General features: G+C 38.2%; 1 protein-coding gene across 6 annotated transcripts in view; it reads right to left on the reverse strand.

The window, feature by feature from the left end:
* Positions 1-15,378, reverse strand: part of ZNF484 (zinc finger protein 484) — a 30,066-nt gene extending 14,688 nt beyond the window's left edge. Inside the window, exons 1-4 of one of the 6 annotated variants that reach the window (XM_081238001.1) lie at positions 15,209-15,377; positions 10,184-10,350; positions 5,164-5,208; positions 2,905-3,004 (exon numbers count right to left, since the gene is read on the reverse strand). Coding sequence is in view for 5 of the 6 variants with exons in the window: in XM_081237996.1 (XP_081094122.1) it covers positions 5,164-5,208; positions 15,209-15,229 (66 nt within the window). In the remaining variant the exon portion in view is untranslated. Of the gene's footprint in view, positions 1-2,904; positions 3,005-5,163; positions 5,209-10,183; positions 10,351-15,208 lie in introns of all 6 variants that reach the window. The other 5 variants (XM_081237999.1, XM_081237998.1, XM_081237997.1 and 2 more) reach the window with 5 other exon arrangements.
* Between the last annotated feature and the right edge of the window lie 1,951 nt (positions 15,379-17,329).

The following is a 17,329-nucleotide window of genomic DNA, read 5'->3' on the forward strand; positions in this document are numbered from 1 at the left end:
GTGCTTTGGAGTTAGAAGAAAAGATGGAGAATTTCATTAGAGAAAATGGGACTTATAATAAAGATATCAAATGAAAACTGAAAAATTCGGCATCTAAAATTAAGAACTGAGAGAGGTTTAATAGCAGAATACAGAATTACTGAAATGGAAGACAAGCAAACAGAAAATATACAAACCAGACCACAGAGTTTTTTCTAAATAAAATAAACACAAGTGCATGTGACATATCACATGTACAACACAGTGAAAAGGAATAACATATTGTAGTCTGAAAAGATAAAGAGGGAGAATATGAGGCAGAAGCAAAATTTGAAAAAGTAATGGTGAATGACAGCAACTCAAAGATTCAAGAAGTTTCTCAAATCCCACTTTACAATACTGTAAATACTGACTATGCAAAAACAGTAACAGTAATATCTTGTGAAGTTTAAAATATGTGTAGAATTTAAATGCAGCAAATGGAATTAAGGTGTTTTAGTATCTACTGAGAAGGGGGCAAGGTAATAATGAGTTAAAAATGGATATTGTAATATCTAGGGAAACAAATAAAAGAATGTATAACAAGCAAGTTAACAAAATAAAAATTAAAATTTTGACTAATCTAAAAGAAAGTCAAGAAAGGAATGTAAAAATAATATTAAACAGATAATTCAAAAATAAAACTAATAAAATTGGATATAGGACTTCTCTGGTGGCACAGTGATTAAGAATCTGCCTGCCAATGCAGGGGACACGGGTTTGAGCCCTGGTCCAGGAAGATCCCACATACTGCGGAGCAACTAAGCCCTCGCACTACAACTACTGAGCCCGCGTGCCACAACTACTGAAGCCCGTGTGCCTAGAGCCCATGCTCCACAACAAAGAGAAGCCACCACAATGAGAAGCCCGGGCACCACAACGAAGAGTAGTCCCCACTCGCCACAACTAGAGAGAGCCCGTGCCCGGCAACAAAGACCCAACGCAGCCAAAAAAATTAATTAATTAATTTAAAAAGAAAGAAAGAAAGAAAAAAAAAACTGGATATAAATTCAAGTATATCAGTAATTGCATTAAATGTAAATAAACTAAACAATCAAATTAACAGCAAAGATTGAGACTTCCAGTTCAAAAAAAAAAAAGTTAGGGCCTCCCTGGTGGCGCAGTGGTTGAGAGTCCGCCTGCCGATGCAGGGGATACGGGTTCGTGCCCCGGTCTGGGAGGATCCCACATGCCGCGGAGCGGCTGGGCCCGTGAGCCATGGCCGCTGGGCCTGCGCGTCCGGAGCCTGTGCTCCGCAACGGGAGAGGCCACAGCAGTGAGAGGCCCACATACCGCAAAAAAAAAAAGAAAAAAAAAAAAGTTAAATGCATTCCACCCTATTCATCCTGCTAAATACCTAGGTTTTTTTCTAAAAACCTAGAAATATATACAAGCATCTATCCACACCCTTGACTTTCTCTCGAGAGCATACTTTCCTACAGTGAAACTAATTTTAGCATCTTTTGGAATCTTGATAGCCCCCAAATTTCCCAAAACATCAAGTCTAGTTCCTTTTTGCTCAACAGTTCTTCCTTCAATCTGTCTCTTAACATTCATATTTTACTATAAGCAGGAAGAAGAAACCAGGCTACATCTTCAACCTTTTGCTTGAAAATCTCCTCAGAGAAAAATACAAGTTCATCATGGACAAATCTGCTTTTCACATAACTACAGAAAAAAAGTCAGCTAAGCTTTCTGCCACTGTGTAACAGAGATGTTTTCCTCTAGTTTCCAGTAACATGTTCCTCATTTCCTTCTGAGTCTTCAGCAGCAGCACCATTAACACCCATATTTCTATCAATAGTCTGTTTATAATAATTGAAATATTCTCTAAAACAATATAGCTTTTTTCCTAGTGTGCTCCTCACTTCATTCTGAGTCCTCTAGCAGAGTTAACATTCATATTTCTATTATCAGTCTGTTCGAGGAAATCTAGGCTCTTGCTATTATGCTCTTCAAAATTTTTACAGTTTCTATCTATTACCAAATTCCAAAGCCATTTGACATTTTTGGGTATTTGTTACAGCATCATTCCACTTCCAGGTACCAAAATCTGTAAAGGTTTCCTATTGCTGCTGCAACAAATTGCCACAAACTTAAAACACAAATTTATTATCTTACAGTTCTGGAGATCAGAAGTTGAAAATAGGTCTTACTGGGCTAAAATCAATGTGTTGGATGCACTCCTTCTGGAGGCTATAAGAGAGAATCCATTTCCTTGTCTTGTATGACTTCTAAGAGGCTCGTGGTCCCTTCCTCTATCTTCAAAGCCAGCAGAGTAGCATCTTCAAATCTCCCCTTGACTCTGACCCTTCTGCCTCCCTCTTTCATTTATAAGGAACTGTGATTACACTGGGCCCTCCCAGATAACCCAGAACAATCACCCCATCTCAAAATCCTTAACTTAATCACATCTACAAAGTCCCTATTGTCATGTGAAGTAACATATTCACGGGTTTCAGGAATTAGGATGTGGATACCTTTGGGGGTTATTATTCTGCCTATCACATCAGTAAGAGAAGATGGGATAGTAAAAGTAAAAAGAATGGCTTAAAATTTCTGAGTAAAAATGACTTACAATCTAGAATTAGCTATGAAATTACTGAGGGTAAAATAAAAATATTTCCAGATATGCAAGGTCTCAAAAAATTTACTTTCCACACAATACTTTCTAGAGAGCTACTGGATAATATTCTCTAAAAATGAAAGCATAAATCAGGAAAGAGCCAGAAAACAAGAGCTCCAATACTTGAGAGACATGAAAGGAATTCCTAGAATCATGCCAAAGGGAGACCCCCAAGTCAGTGGATGAATATCAAATAGAGAGCAACTTCAAGCAGGTCAAAGACTCTAAGGGAAGCTTCTTTCAACAGCTGAAATAAATACCTATATTCTGGAGCCAAATTGGTTGGGTTTTACTTCTGGCTTCACCACTTACTAGCAGTGTGACCCAGGGCAAGTTACTTCTCTGTGGATGTTTCCTTCTCTGTAAAATGAGGATAATGATTATAGATACCTCAGAGGGGTTATGATTAAATCAGTTAATAGAGAGTGTTTATAGTGCCTAGCATATAGTAAGCCTATATTAATGTTTGTGATTACTGTTATTATCTAATATATTTTAACATATTGAGAAGATATTTATATACCTGGGAAGAATGTGGAGTTGAATTAGTGATCCAAATATGGAAAATGAAACAAATGATTAAACCAAACAATAATTAATTCCAGGTAAAACAAAAAATAGTGCATAAAAGGTAAAATAAATGGTTCAGCTGTGAATATAATTAAAATAATCATAATAATAAATACAGCCTATTGATTTACCCAAAATTATGATATACTTATATTAGAAGGAGGGGAAGAAGAAATGTGCATATAAGTGTTGAAGCCTTAAGTGTCTGAAAGAGAGTAAAATCCCTACTTTCCATTGTGCTAAGTCAGTAGAAACTGCCTAAAACTGAAAACCAAAAGGTACCAATATAAACATGTTATTTAGACATGGGAACGTAAATACTAAAAAAATTAGTTCAGTTGAGTTCAGACTGATGTGATTACCTTTAAGAAGCTGCAATTTGAGGGATAAGAGAGCAGCTAACAGGTGGTTTGTTTTTTTTTAAATGAAGCTTCAAAAATCTATTTGAGTAAACATATCTATAACCTTAATGATATTCACAATTAAATATTTACTTTTAAAAGTTAAAATGCAAAGAACAAAGAAGTAAAAAAAATTGAAAAAAAAAAGACCATGCTTAATATATAAATAACTCCTCCTTTAAAAAAAAAATCAATGAACTGACTTCGACCCCTGGAAAAACAGGGTAGATGCACTTGTCCCTATTCACCCACTAAGTACATCTAGTAACCATAGACATTATCCATAAAGCAAACATAAGAAGACTGAAAGCTTAAAGAAAAAAAAAGCAAACTGTCTAGGGACCTCAGGAACCAAGGAACTACACAGCATGAGTTTCCTGAAGTCTATTAACTCATACAGCCCTGGCCAAGTACTAGAAAAGCCTACAACCCAGAAACACCAACAAGGGCACAACAAAAAAACTCAAAGAAAAGTCTGCTCTCTCTAGCTAAAAGACCAGGAAAGGGGCAATCTAGAAAGACAGAAAACCTTTAGGCAAAACATGCTCCAGCCAAACATAACAAATAAACAGAAAACTCTGGGCCTGATCCCATGCCCATCAGCAAAGACCCAGTGGGTAGCTTAGATTCCCACTCTTGCCTGGCTGAACAGAGGGGCCCCGTCACACACCAATGGAGTGGTATGGAAAAAGAAAAAAGCCAAGTGGAGTTTTGGGACTTTCATCCATGCATAGTAGTAACGAAAGAAAAAAATAGAACAATATCCCTCCTAAACATGATACAAAATCCTTAAAAAATATACTAGCAAATACAAATATATAAAAAGAAGTGTATGTCATGACCAAGTGGAAATTATTCAGAGGTTGAAAGGCTGAGGCTGGCTCAATATGTGAAAATTAATCAATGTAATCTACAGCAGCAATAAGCTAAAAAGGAAAATCACCTGACCATGTCAACTGATGCAGAAAAAGCAACTGACAAAATTCAACGTCGATTCACTCAAAACTTTGCCTCACAACGTGGTCCTTGCACCAGCAGCACTAACATCCTGTGGGAATCCCAGTCCTACTAAATCAGAATCTGAAGTCATGTGCAAGTGTGAAAAGCACTGCTTTGTAAGTCACTATAGAAAACCTGTTAGTGAACTTCTAACAGGGTTGTTAAAGACACTGTCCTATCTCCATTCATCTGAAGATCTATCAAAAATTTTCTCAAACATCAAGAACCAGGAAATAGTTACTATAGATGAAATAAATTACTTTTCAACAATATAAACCATGTATTTCACTTCCATCATTGTTATGTCTTTCAGGAAGACCAGAGACAATTTTACAGTTCAAAGTTCATAACTGTGTGAAGCCACACAACTCACATATACCTATAATCCAAGCTTGACTTGGAGTTGATAATCTCTTCTTTACTTTCTCTGATCTTAACTTTCATTTATTTATACTTACACATTTACTACATGGGTTAATAGATGCCTCCTAAAATCCACTAAAAAATAAAGAAAGCAACAAATAAATACATGAACAAATAAGAACTCACCAGGGACTTGGTCATTTCTGGTTCTTCTGGGAAAGGGGCAGAGATCTGAAAAAACAGATTGACAGAGGGACAGATGAGAGAAGGAAGTGTGTCAATGGCACACATGGACATATACATCATTTAGTGTCCATGCAACTGACCCAAAAACTTATTTCTAGAACTACATCATAAAAAAATCATCCTGTGTTGCACAAAGATTTAAATCCAGGAGTTTTACCACAGCTAATATCAAAAAAAAAAAAAGTTTAGAAACATCTTGATAACAATTGTGGACAGCTTTAAATACTTTATAGGTATTATAAAGTAGACATAATGTCATGTAAAATTAAACTACTGTAGAAAAATATGTTAAAATGCTAAGTAAAAATAAAAATATGTACCAAACAGTATGAGTCCATTTTCACTGAACAATATGTGTGTACATACACACATACACACATACATGAATGCATTCATACACATAGAGAAAATTATCTGGAAGGAAATATATGTTAACAGATATAATATTTGGGTGATGGTAAAATTATAAGTAATTTGAATGTTTATATTTTTCTTATTTGCTAGTAAAAAGCAAAGTAACTTTTTAATGATTTTGCTCTGAGCTTCTGTGACCAGCCCATCACAAGTAGTGAGAACATCCATAAGTAAGACCAAAAAAAGGGAGACTGCTAGCTTTTTCACTGTTCTTTGCTTACAGTTCTTTTTTGGGGGGGCCACACCCCGTGGCTTGTGGGATATTAGCTCCCAGAACAGGAATTGAACCTGGACCCAGCAGTGAAAGTGCTGAGCCCTAACCACTGAACCACCAGGGAATTCCCGCTTCCCATTCTTAAAAGGGAACTGTCAATGGAAACTTTGTCTTAACTACAATATAATAAGTGGATTTGGTTCTAGTTAATAAACCTTAAGACCTAAGTCACTTACTGACTGAAGCCACTGTTTTCTAATTTTTTTTTTTTTTTTTTTTTCGGTACACGAGCCTCTCACTGTTGTGGCCTCTCCCGTTGTGCAGCACAGGCTCCAGACGCGCAGGCTCAGCCACTCCGGGCCTGGCCGCTCCGCTACATGTGGGATCTTCCCGGACCGGGGCACGAACTCGTGTCCCCTGCATCGGCAGGCGGAGTCTCAACCACTGCGCCACCAGGGAAGCCCCTCTAATTTTTTTATTGAGTTTTCTAACATAAAGAGTTGAATTATTAGTACAAGAAATAACTTCCATCTAGTTTCAACAATTAGTATTTTGCCATATTTGTTTAACCTTTCTATATACACATATAGTTACATGTAAATGCATACATATATATGAGTATACTAGTGTATATACTTTTTTTTTGGCTGAACCATTTGAAAGTTGCAGATTTCATGACACTTCATGCCTAAATTCATAACATCAATCTCCTAAAAGATTATTATCATGCCTGAGAAAATTATTAGCAATTCTATAACACTTTAATATTCAGCTCATAATCAAAATTCCCAATTACCCCAGAAAAACCTTTTCTTGCTGTTTTGTTGAAAGTATGTTCCAATTAAGACTTATACATTGAGGACTGTGTCCCTTTTACCCTAGACCTATCTTCCCCAGTATCTTTTTATGATGGACTTTTAAATTTTTTGCTTCTAACATACACTTTCTAATATATACAACATTTTGGTTACTTCTTTGCTAATTTTTTTGTGTGGTATAACTTATGTAAAATACATGAATATTAAGTATACAGCATTTCCCCCTATTTTTCACATCTGCCATCCAGATCAAGAGAGAGAACATTTCTAGCACCTTTGGAAAGTATTAGGGAATCAAACCATTATTTTTGAAACTTGTCAAAAAGCAAGAGTCAGTCAAGCATAACCAAACACTTCATGAAGGAATTTCTTTTTCTGCTTATATAATTATTTCAGCTACAAGTTGCCAACTAAAAATTGGCACTTGCCATCTGCCTCTACAAGGGTTAAGTCACCAGCCACTGCAACTGCTGACCTTCAACACATCCTGAAAGGAGTTCAGGGTGGAGATCAGGAATGAGGCACTTGATGCTCTGGCAAAAACTGGCAGAACAGCCTTGCAGATAGTAAGATATTTTCAGGAGAATATTTTATGAGCCCAAATCCTTGCATCTCCTCATATCTAGAAAGGCATTAAAATCATGAACAGAGACATCTGCTCCTTGTGACTAGCAGCAACCTTCACAGGACTAGCAGCAAGACTTTGCCAAAATGTGTGCTTGACTGTACGTACCACCCCTCTTCACCTGAATCAGATATAATACTGACCCTCCCCCCTACCTCTCGGAGCAGTTTCTCAGAGCTATATAAAACAGTCTCCTGGGCCATAGTCCTCATTTTGCCCCAAATAAGACAACTCTCAACTCTCACATTATGCATTTTTATAAGTCGACAAAGTAAAGGAATGGTAGAAATAGAAATGTCCATTTTGCACACATAATGAAATATGGATCTAAGAAACAATCATCAGTGGCTGCTCACATCACAAAACAGATAACCAGACATTATGTGCCTCCTGATCAAGTATATCACCTGGGAAGTAGTCTTGCTCCCCAAAAAACAAAAACAAAAAAAAAGGAATCTGAATCTGATCAAGCCTCTAAATCTTACCAATCCAATCCATATAAAATGATACTTTAAAATGTATTGTAATTTTTTAAAGTGTGATAATAGCACCGTGGCTATTTTTATTAAAGGAATTTTACATGTTGAAATATTTATGGATAAAATGACAAAATCTTTGAGATTTGCTTCAAAATAATCCAGCAGAAGAAAAGAAATGTTGGAGGAAGGGATGGATGACAAATGACTGGGCATGAGTTGATAATTGTGAAAATTGATGGGTAATTGCGGCGCGAGGGCTTCTCTCTAGTTGTGGCGTGGGGGTTTTCTCTTCTCTAGTTATGGCACGCGAGCTCCAGAGCGCATGGGCTCTGTAGCTTGTGGCACATGGGCTCTCTAGTTGAGGCGCACAGCTCAGTAGCTGTGGTGCACGGGCTTCGTTGACCCGTGGCATGTGGGATCCTAGTTCCCTGACCAGGGATCGAACCCGCATCCCCTGCATTGGAAGGCGGATTCTTTACCACTGGGCCACCAGGGAAATCCCCTAAATGAGGCTTCTTTATACTACTTTCTCTACATTTGTATTTTTTTAATTTTCATAGGAAAAGTTTAAAAAGTCATTTTTTAGATAACATCAGCTGAAAAAAAATGCACAACCTAAAAGGCGAGAATTATGTTTTATTCGGCAGACTTGCTGAGAACTTAAGCCCAGGATGCAGCCTCTCAGATAGCTCTGAGGGACTGTTCCGAAAAGGTAAGGGAGGAGCCAGGATATATAGGAGTTTTTACACACAAAAAAATAGGTAGCTGGAACATGAAAAGATTACTGTTAATACTGTAATAGCCTATATGGGAAAAGAATCTTTAAAAAAGTGGATATATGTATATGTATAACTGATTCACTTTGCTGTACACCTGAAACTAACACAACATTGTAAATCAACTATATCCAATAAAACTTTTAAAAAAAGAAAAGAAAAGAAAAAGAAAATCCAGACATCTCAAGTTAATGAATTTAGCAGTTCTCTATGTATGGGAAGATTCGAGAGTCTGGGCTCATTAAATCATGGCTTTGATATGCACCTTAAATATCTAGGGCCAGTATCCTGGTTTTTTTCCATCCTGAATCCCCTCAGGGTGCACAGTTGGGGGCGAGTGCAGTGGCTGATGGATTGTTGACCACCACATCCTTTGTTTACTGATACGGCAGGTGACAACTTTCTTTGTCCACAATAATCAGAGAACTCTGACTATAGATTGAGTATCAGATGATATTAAGGAGTTACTGTAACTTTTGTTAGGTGAGTAATGGCCTGGGGGTTATGTGGGGGAAAACAGTCCACATCAGTTGGATTTGCATGCTAAAGTATTTGTGGGTGAAATGACATGGTATCCAAGATTTGTTTTAAGATATTCTAACTAGAACAAAGCAAGTGAGAAGAGATAAGGTGAAACAACACTGGCAAATAGTTGATAATTATTGAGACTGGGTGATGAGAGCATTTGTAGTTTCATTATAACATTTTCTCTACTTTCCTGTATGTTTGAAATTTTCTATAATAAAAACTTAAAAAAATAAATCCTCTCCCATTACAGGGAACAGCCTTGGAGTACATGACATGAGCCATGCATTATTCACATTGCAAAGGATCATGCTTTGTTTCAGCAAGTCCATCTCTGAGAAGATTCGTGCTTCTGGGCTTCCCCCTCTCCACTCACAGGAACTGTCATATTCCTGCCAAGCCAGGATTTGAACTGGATATGGGATCTATGAGACAAGCTCTTTTTGGCTAGCATGTTCACAATGAGCTTCACCTCTGTGTTTTCTTAGAACTCCAGTCTTCCCAGGAGCCCTAAGTTGAGTGAGGGTCCAAAGACTGCCAGTGATTATCGGGCCTAGTTGGGCTGGAGTCTGAAAAAATGATCCTGAAGGCTCAACTAAGTGGTCTGACCTCAGAGCTCTGTGGAAACACAAAGGGATCCTGACAGAAAGAGTGCCACTCAGTGACAGCCTCTCAGCTGTCCTCCCAAGAGTGCATCAAACAGTGTGGAACAGGGTGGCACAGGGGAAATATATGAGGTGTGGAGCCAAATCAACGTACATTTGAATCCCAGGTCTTCCACCTTCTAGCTGTGACAATCTGAAGAACTTACTTCAGTCTCAGTTTCCTCATCCTTATACTTTTAAGATAAACAAACCAATTTTATAATACTTGAAAAGCACTCAGTCCATGTGTGGCACATAAGTGCTTGTTAAATATTAATTACTGCTATTATTACAAAATCAGTAATCCACATAGAATGCAATTACTGTATCAAACATTATCTGACTTCACCAGCCCCTCAAGTCATCACCAACACTGACACTCAATTCCTCACTCCCACTCCTCAATCTGCTTACTACAACTGTCAACTGCTGCACACTGACCTCCCCCCAGCAGCCATTACTCACACATCAGAATCACTGGTTCCCTTGTCCTGCTTCCCACAGGCCGCAATTGAGGCAGAAGATAGATGGGTTCCAGGCTAGGCGTTTACAACCATCCTCTGTTTATATTTCTTGAGGCAAGAAATCGATGGGCTCCAGGTTAGACATTTACAGCCAGCTTCCTGTTTACACTTCCAGATAGAAAGAACACAGGAACAGGGTAAACAGCTGCACTTTGCCTCCAGTGGACACTTTAAGATAACAGTAATGGCAGGGGCAGACAGGAGCTGAGTCCTTCCCAGATAAACGATAAAGAGACCACATATTTCTCATGTTTGAGGTCAAGGAGACCTCCCCAACTACACATGCGTATAAAGGCTCCTCAGGGGTCAAAAAAGGGAGGGGGCTCCACCCCATAATAGGTGGTGTCAACCTTCCCACAGGCTTCTGCACTGGAATCCATCTTGGCAAAAAGATGTGCATGCATGTGAGGGAGGGACCTAGGATAGGTCAGGTGTGGAAAAAGAAGTGAGATAACTGGTCAAAGATAAGCAAAGATCCAGACGAAATGCCTTATATAAATGATTTAACCACCTCTTTACTTCACTCCTCCTCATTAGGGAGGATGCCCATACTCTTTCTCTGCGGGTGTGTATCTCTGCCTTGCTTCTGTCTTAACTACACAAACTGTTTCTCTATGTCTCTCCCACATGTTGTGCTGTGTCTTTAATAATAAACTTTGTACCTGTTTTTACGGTTTTTGCCTCCTTGAAACATTCTTGCTTTCAAACGGGGCAAGAGCCAGGGAAACTTTGCCCTTGCTGGTCTAGGGGCTAGGATTCTTGGTTTTCATCCAGGCTACCCAGGTCCAATTCTTGGGCATGGAACTAAGATCTCACTTCAAGCCACCACTCACTGCTCTCTCCACGAGATCACAATCACTCATTCTACAGTCCCTCATCACAGAACCTCCAACATCTCTACCTCATGGTCCTGGTTCTACATCAATCATGCCCTGAAAAGGAAAAACTCCTCCTGTGTGTTTTTCCTCTATTCTCAACACTTCTGGCCACCAAGTGTGTGTGTGTGTGTGTGTGTGTGTGTGTGTGTTGTGTGTGTTGGGAGGAGGGGTCCCCAAACCAAGCAATTCTACAACACCAGCTGGGTGTCCTACAGTTTAACTCAGTTCTGACACCATCTACTTAAGGGTTAGCACTAGATCACACAGGTTAAGGACTTAGTCCTACGAGACTGTCCCCACCCCAACTTCAGGTGCCAATCACAAGTTCAGGTTACTTGTGCTCTGACCAACCGGTTATAATCAGAGGTTCCCACGACCTCCTCCTCAGTCTCCATTAATTTGCTAGAGCAGCTCATAGAACTCAAGAAAATATTTTACTTATTAGATTACCAATTTGTTATAAAAGAATATAACTCAGAAACAGCCAGGTAGAATAGAAGAGATGGTTATGGCAAGATACGTCGGAAGCAGTGCATCTCTCTCCCAGAATCTCAACATGTTCAATCCAGAAACTCTCCAAACCCCACCCTTTTGGGTTTTTATGGAGGCTTCACTATGTACAAATGATTGATTAAATAACTGGCCATTGGCAACTGATTCACCCTCCAGCCAGAGAGTGTGTTTCAAGTTCTAAAACTCTAATAATTTGCTTGGTTCCCCTGGCAACCAGCCCCCATCCAGCAATTCACTAGGGGCTTTCCAAACATCACTTCAGGCGTGGTTGAAAGGAAATTTTTATAGCAAAAAACCCCCACTAATTTCACCCTATCCCTTGGATGCTATTTCAAGACACAGCAACAAAAGAAGCCCCTATAGCCCTATCACTTAGGAAATAATAAAGGTGTTAGGAGCTATGTGCTGGGAACAGTGGATGAAAACCAAAATATATATTTCTTATTATATCACAATACCACATGTACCAATAACTGGCCTCCACACTGTTATCACTACTGTCGACTGAAAAAAAAGTGCACAGCCTAAAAGGTGAGGATTACTATTTATTCAGCAGAATTGCTGAGGACTTAAGCCCAGGATACAGCCCCTCAGATAGCTCTGAGGGACTGTTCCAAAGAGGTATGGGAGGAGCCAGAATATATATGAGTTTTTGCAAAACAAAACAAAACCAAAACCATCTAATTGGAACATCAAAAGATTACCGTCAATTAAAGAAAATCCAGACATCTCAAGTTAATGAGTTTAGCACTTTCCTGTATATGGGAGATGCAAGAGTCTGGGCTCACTGAAATCATTCCTTTGACATGCATCTAACTATCTAAGGCCAATATCCTGCTTTTCCCCATTCTGGACTTCCCTCAGGATGCACAGTTGGGGGTGGCTGCAGTGGCTGATGGCTTGATAGCCACACCATACTTTGTTTACTGAAATGGCAGGCGGTGTTCTTTGTCCACACTACCCACAATGCATCTCCATCAGTGATCCCAAGACTCCAATTCCAGACATACCTGCACCTGCGATGGACTCTGAGAAATCACCCAAGGACTCCTACCACTATCCACACCACTCACTAGGCCTACACCATTAGCCTTTCCAACAAATTTACACACAAACACGCACACCAGTTGGAGCTCAATCAGTGAACAAATCTAGGAATATTCTTGAATTTTAAAGGTAAATTTTAAAATCTAAAACACATCTAAATCTAAATCATGTGTGAAGGAACAGATTATTTACAGAAAAAGAATTAAGAAAATCAAGATGCCCCATCTGCAGTAATGAAAGCTACCTGACATCAGAAGTAGCATCTAAAGGACCACTTCTTTGTTAGGGCCAAAGACATTTTCAGAAATAAAAGCACTTGCAGAATATCTCTTATCATTACCTGAGGAAAATACCCACAAAAGTAGTCCAAACAAATGTAAAATAAATCAGATGAGAAACAGCAAATAGAAAAATTGTTCAGCAATAATTTTTGCAAGAGATATATAATTATTTAAAAAGATGATGATTATGTGATAAGGAGGCCATTAAACAGAAAATTAATAATACTATCCTATGACAAAACATTTTTAACTATCTCAGGAAAAAAACAGGATTTATCTGGGGTGTAGAATGGAAACAATGAACAGAAATTTCATCAATCCAATAAAAGTATGAAAAAGGAAAAGAAAATGAGTTAAAATAAATAGTAAACATTAAAACAGAAGGTATAAAAGTCAGGTAAATCATTATTACACTAAACTGAAAAGGTAAAATTATCCTATTGACAAACAAAGACTAGGTTATAGGTTGGATTTGAGAAAAATAAAATGTATCTATTATAAGTAGTTAACCTAAACAATGAGACAAATAGAAATATAAAATAAAGCCCTGGGCAAAGATAAATCATCCAAATGAAATGAAAATGAACACAGGGATAGCAATATAAATACCAAAGTGAAATTCAAAATTGAAATTGCTTTTTGTTGAAAAGAGGGATCCTATAATAATAGCATCCAATAAATGAAAAAAAATGATACAAAATGCATTAACCATTAGGTTTATGTATGTCTCTCCCCCAGACACGCACAAATAAAGCTAGCAAAAAAGCACATAGAACTACAAAGTGAATTATTAGTGAGAGATTATTTTTATATATTTTTCAGAATATGATGAATCAAGTAGACCAAAAATAGGAAAGAAAAAAACTTGAAAAATACTAACAGGCTATATTTAATATACATTAAGAGAAGTTTGTACCACACAAACAGAAAACATACTTTCTTCTATAGCCATTGAACAAAGTTCAATGTAACTTGTGTAACTTGTCTTCAAGTAAAATCTTGACAAATTTTTAAAAGTTGAGACTTTGTAGTCTACAGTTTATGACAATATAATAAAATTTAAAATAAACAAAACATATCAATAATTTGGGAATGAAGAAACTCCAATAACTCAGGATCAAAGTGGAACATCAAACTGAAACTATACATTTCAAAGATAAAGATGTATATAAAAGAAACTTTATACCCCTAAACGTATCCAGTATAAAACTGGGAAAATAAGGGAAAGAATGACAACTTACATAAAATGGAGATAAAAGAGAAACTATCTAAAAAGAAAAAGATAAAATTAATATAAAAACAGAAGAGAGTATAAGCACAATCGGTACTTCAAAATGCAATAAAGTAAACCTTGAGATGACTGATAATAAAAAAGGGAAAGAAAAATGATACATAAATATTAGGAACGACACAGTAGCTACTAATCTGGATATGGAAGGGATCAGAAAATCTCTAGCAAAGTGTACCATGATAACGATAAAGAAAATTTTCACATACAGAGGTATGGAGAAGTCATTCTGGCTTATACATCGTTCTGCCTGAACTTGTGTGAACACACACAGCACATCTGCTTTAACCATTAAAGTAAAGAAGTCTGTTTCGAAGATAAAAATAAATAACTCCCTTCCCATGGCATCCCTTTCCTAGACACCAGGGTTCGGCTGTCTCACTTTATATGTACTAAATCTGGTGCTATTAAAACCTTGAAGGAATATATCCCTGTCATGTTTGATGTATGATTTTTGTTCTGATAAGGTATAAGACTATGTTAAAAATCATGCTTCAACCCAGAGGTTCCTCAGAGACTTCTGAGACGCTATCTCCTGCGCTACAGTCCTCAGTTTGGCTCAAATAAAACTCTTTTCTACTCCTATTATGATTACTTATTGATTATTTCCATCGACAACTTTTAAAATATCAGAAATAGAAACAAACCAGTAAGCAGAAAAAAGAGAGGAAATCAATGAAGATCTAGCATCCTTCCCCCTCAGAGCCTTCATTACTCAGGCCTCACAGTTATCCTCCCCACCCCCCACAGACACCGGGAATCCGTCCACAGATCCAACATCAAAGATCCCACAGATCCCTTCACTCCGCCTGGGAATCCACCATCATAGACCCCATCACTCCCACCCTATGTCTCCGCGGATTCACCATTAAAGAGCCCACTATCAATCCGCCGGGAAGCCACCATCAAGATCACACCGACCCCTATTATTCCATCCACTGACCACCTCCATCACTGACCCGATTGTTCTTCACGGACATCAGAGACACCTCTTCACTCAGCCCTCGGAAACTCCCTGCACTCACCAGCCCCTCACCCACGCTCTTTCAAGACAGTGGTCATTTAATCACTGGAACGACAACAGCACCCACTTCCTTTTTCTGGATCCCTCCCTGTCCTTGCGGAATTCCTTCGGCGCCTCCTGAGTGTGCGCATGCTCAGTAGCGGCTTCTTTGCCAAAACTTGCCAGTATCCAACATGGCGCTCTGCTGAGCCCCGCCCGTCTCTAAATGTCTTAAATTTGAAGTCATTATGGCGGCGCCCCTGTAGTCACTCAGGCCTGTGGGCGGCCATGTTGAAGTGACGTAGACTTGTGTGTAATTAAGAGCTGTCAGGAGGAAAGGTGGACCAGAGAGGTATGTATCCTGGAATTAAGCCAGGAACAACCCAGAGCTCTGGGTGACCAGAGTCGGTCACCCCAAACAGCCCCAGGCCTTTCCCCTACTCCTGTGGCTTCAAACACCATCAAACAATAAGATCTAATCAGCAATTATTAAACACTCCACCCCCAAACAGTAGAATAAACATTCTATGCAAGCACCTATGGAGCATTTACCAAGGGATATCATAAGCTGGACTGTAAAACAAATCTTATCAACTTTAATAGAACTGAAATCTTAGAGAGTATTGGTGGAAATAATAAGTAAATAATCTAAAATAGGAATATAAAAGAGTTCTATTTGAGCCAAACTGAGAACTGTAGCCCAGGAGACAGCTTCTCAGATAGCTCTGAGGAACCACTCCCTTGAAGCATGGTTTTTAGCATAAGCTTAAACCTTATCAGAACAAAGAGCATACATCAAACATGACAGGGGTATATTCCTTCAAGCTTTCAAAAGAGACAGATGTATTACATATACAGCGAGACAGCAGGACCCTGGTGTCTGGAAAGGGAACTTTATCTTCGAGGGAGTGTTAACATTGGATGCTATAGGAAGGGAGTTATTTATCCTTGTCTTTGAAACAAACATTCTTTACCTTAATGATTAAAGCAGAAGCACTGTATGTACTTGACAGGCCATGAGTCAGGCTTCTTTAGTTCACCCAAAGTTCAGGCTGAACCATGTATAAGCCAAAATGACTTCTCCATACCTCAGTATGTGAAAATTTTCTCCAACAAGAGTATGTTCTCTGGACACGATAGAATCAAACAAGAAATCAGTAACAGAAAGACAATGGGAAATTAACACTTGTAAATTAAACAACACAATTCTAAATAATCCATGGGTCAAAAGAGAAGACTCAAGGAAATTTTTAAAATATATTGAAATGAATGAAAGTGGAAACAAAATGTATCAAAATTTGTAGTTGGCAAGTAAAGTAGTGGTGAGAGGAATTTTATACTGCTAAATGTTTACATTAGAAAAGAAGAAAATTCTCGAATCAATAACCTAAGTTCCCACATTAATAAACTAGAAGAGGAAGAGAAAAAAAAACAAGAAGGAAGTAAATAATAAAAATATGAGCAAAAAACAATAAAATTAAAAAAAGAATAAACAATACAGAAAACAAAACAATAAGCTAGTTCTATGGGAAGTGTGATAAAATCGACAAGCCTCTAGAGGAGACATAAGTTACCAAAAACAAGAATGAAATGTGAGATACCACTGTAGATCCTACAGATAACAAGAGAATACCAATAGAACTACCATATGACCCAGCAATCCCACTACTGGGCATATACCCTGAGAAAACCATAATTCAAAAAGAGTCATGTACCACAATGTCCATTGCAGCTCTATTTACAGTAGCCAGGACATGGAAGCAACCTAAGTGTCCATTGACAGATGAATGGATAAAGATGTGGCACGTATATACAATGGACTATTACTCAGCCATAAAAAGAAACGAAATTGAGTTATTTGTAGTGATGTGGATGACCTAGAGTCTGTCATACAGAGTGAAATAAGTCAGAAAGAGAAAACAAATACCGTATGCTAACACATATATATGGAATCTAAAAAAACAAAAAAAGGTCATGAAGAACTTAGAGGCAGGATGGGAATAAAGACGCAGACTTACTAGAGAATGGACTTGAGGACACGGGGAAGGGGAAAGGTAAGCTGGGACAAAGTGAGAGA

This window comes from Mesoplodon bidens (genome assembly GCF_964165515.1).
Source record: "Mesoplodon bidens genome assembly, chromosome: 6".
Taxonomy (NCBI): domain Eukaryota; kingdom Metazoa; phylum Chordata; class Mammalia; order Artiodactyla; family Ziphiidae; genus Mesoplodon; species Mesoplodon bidens.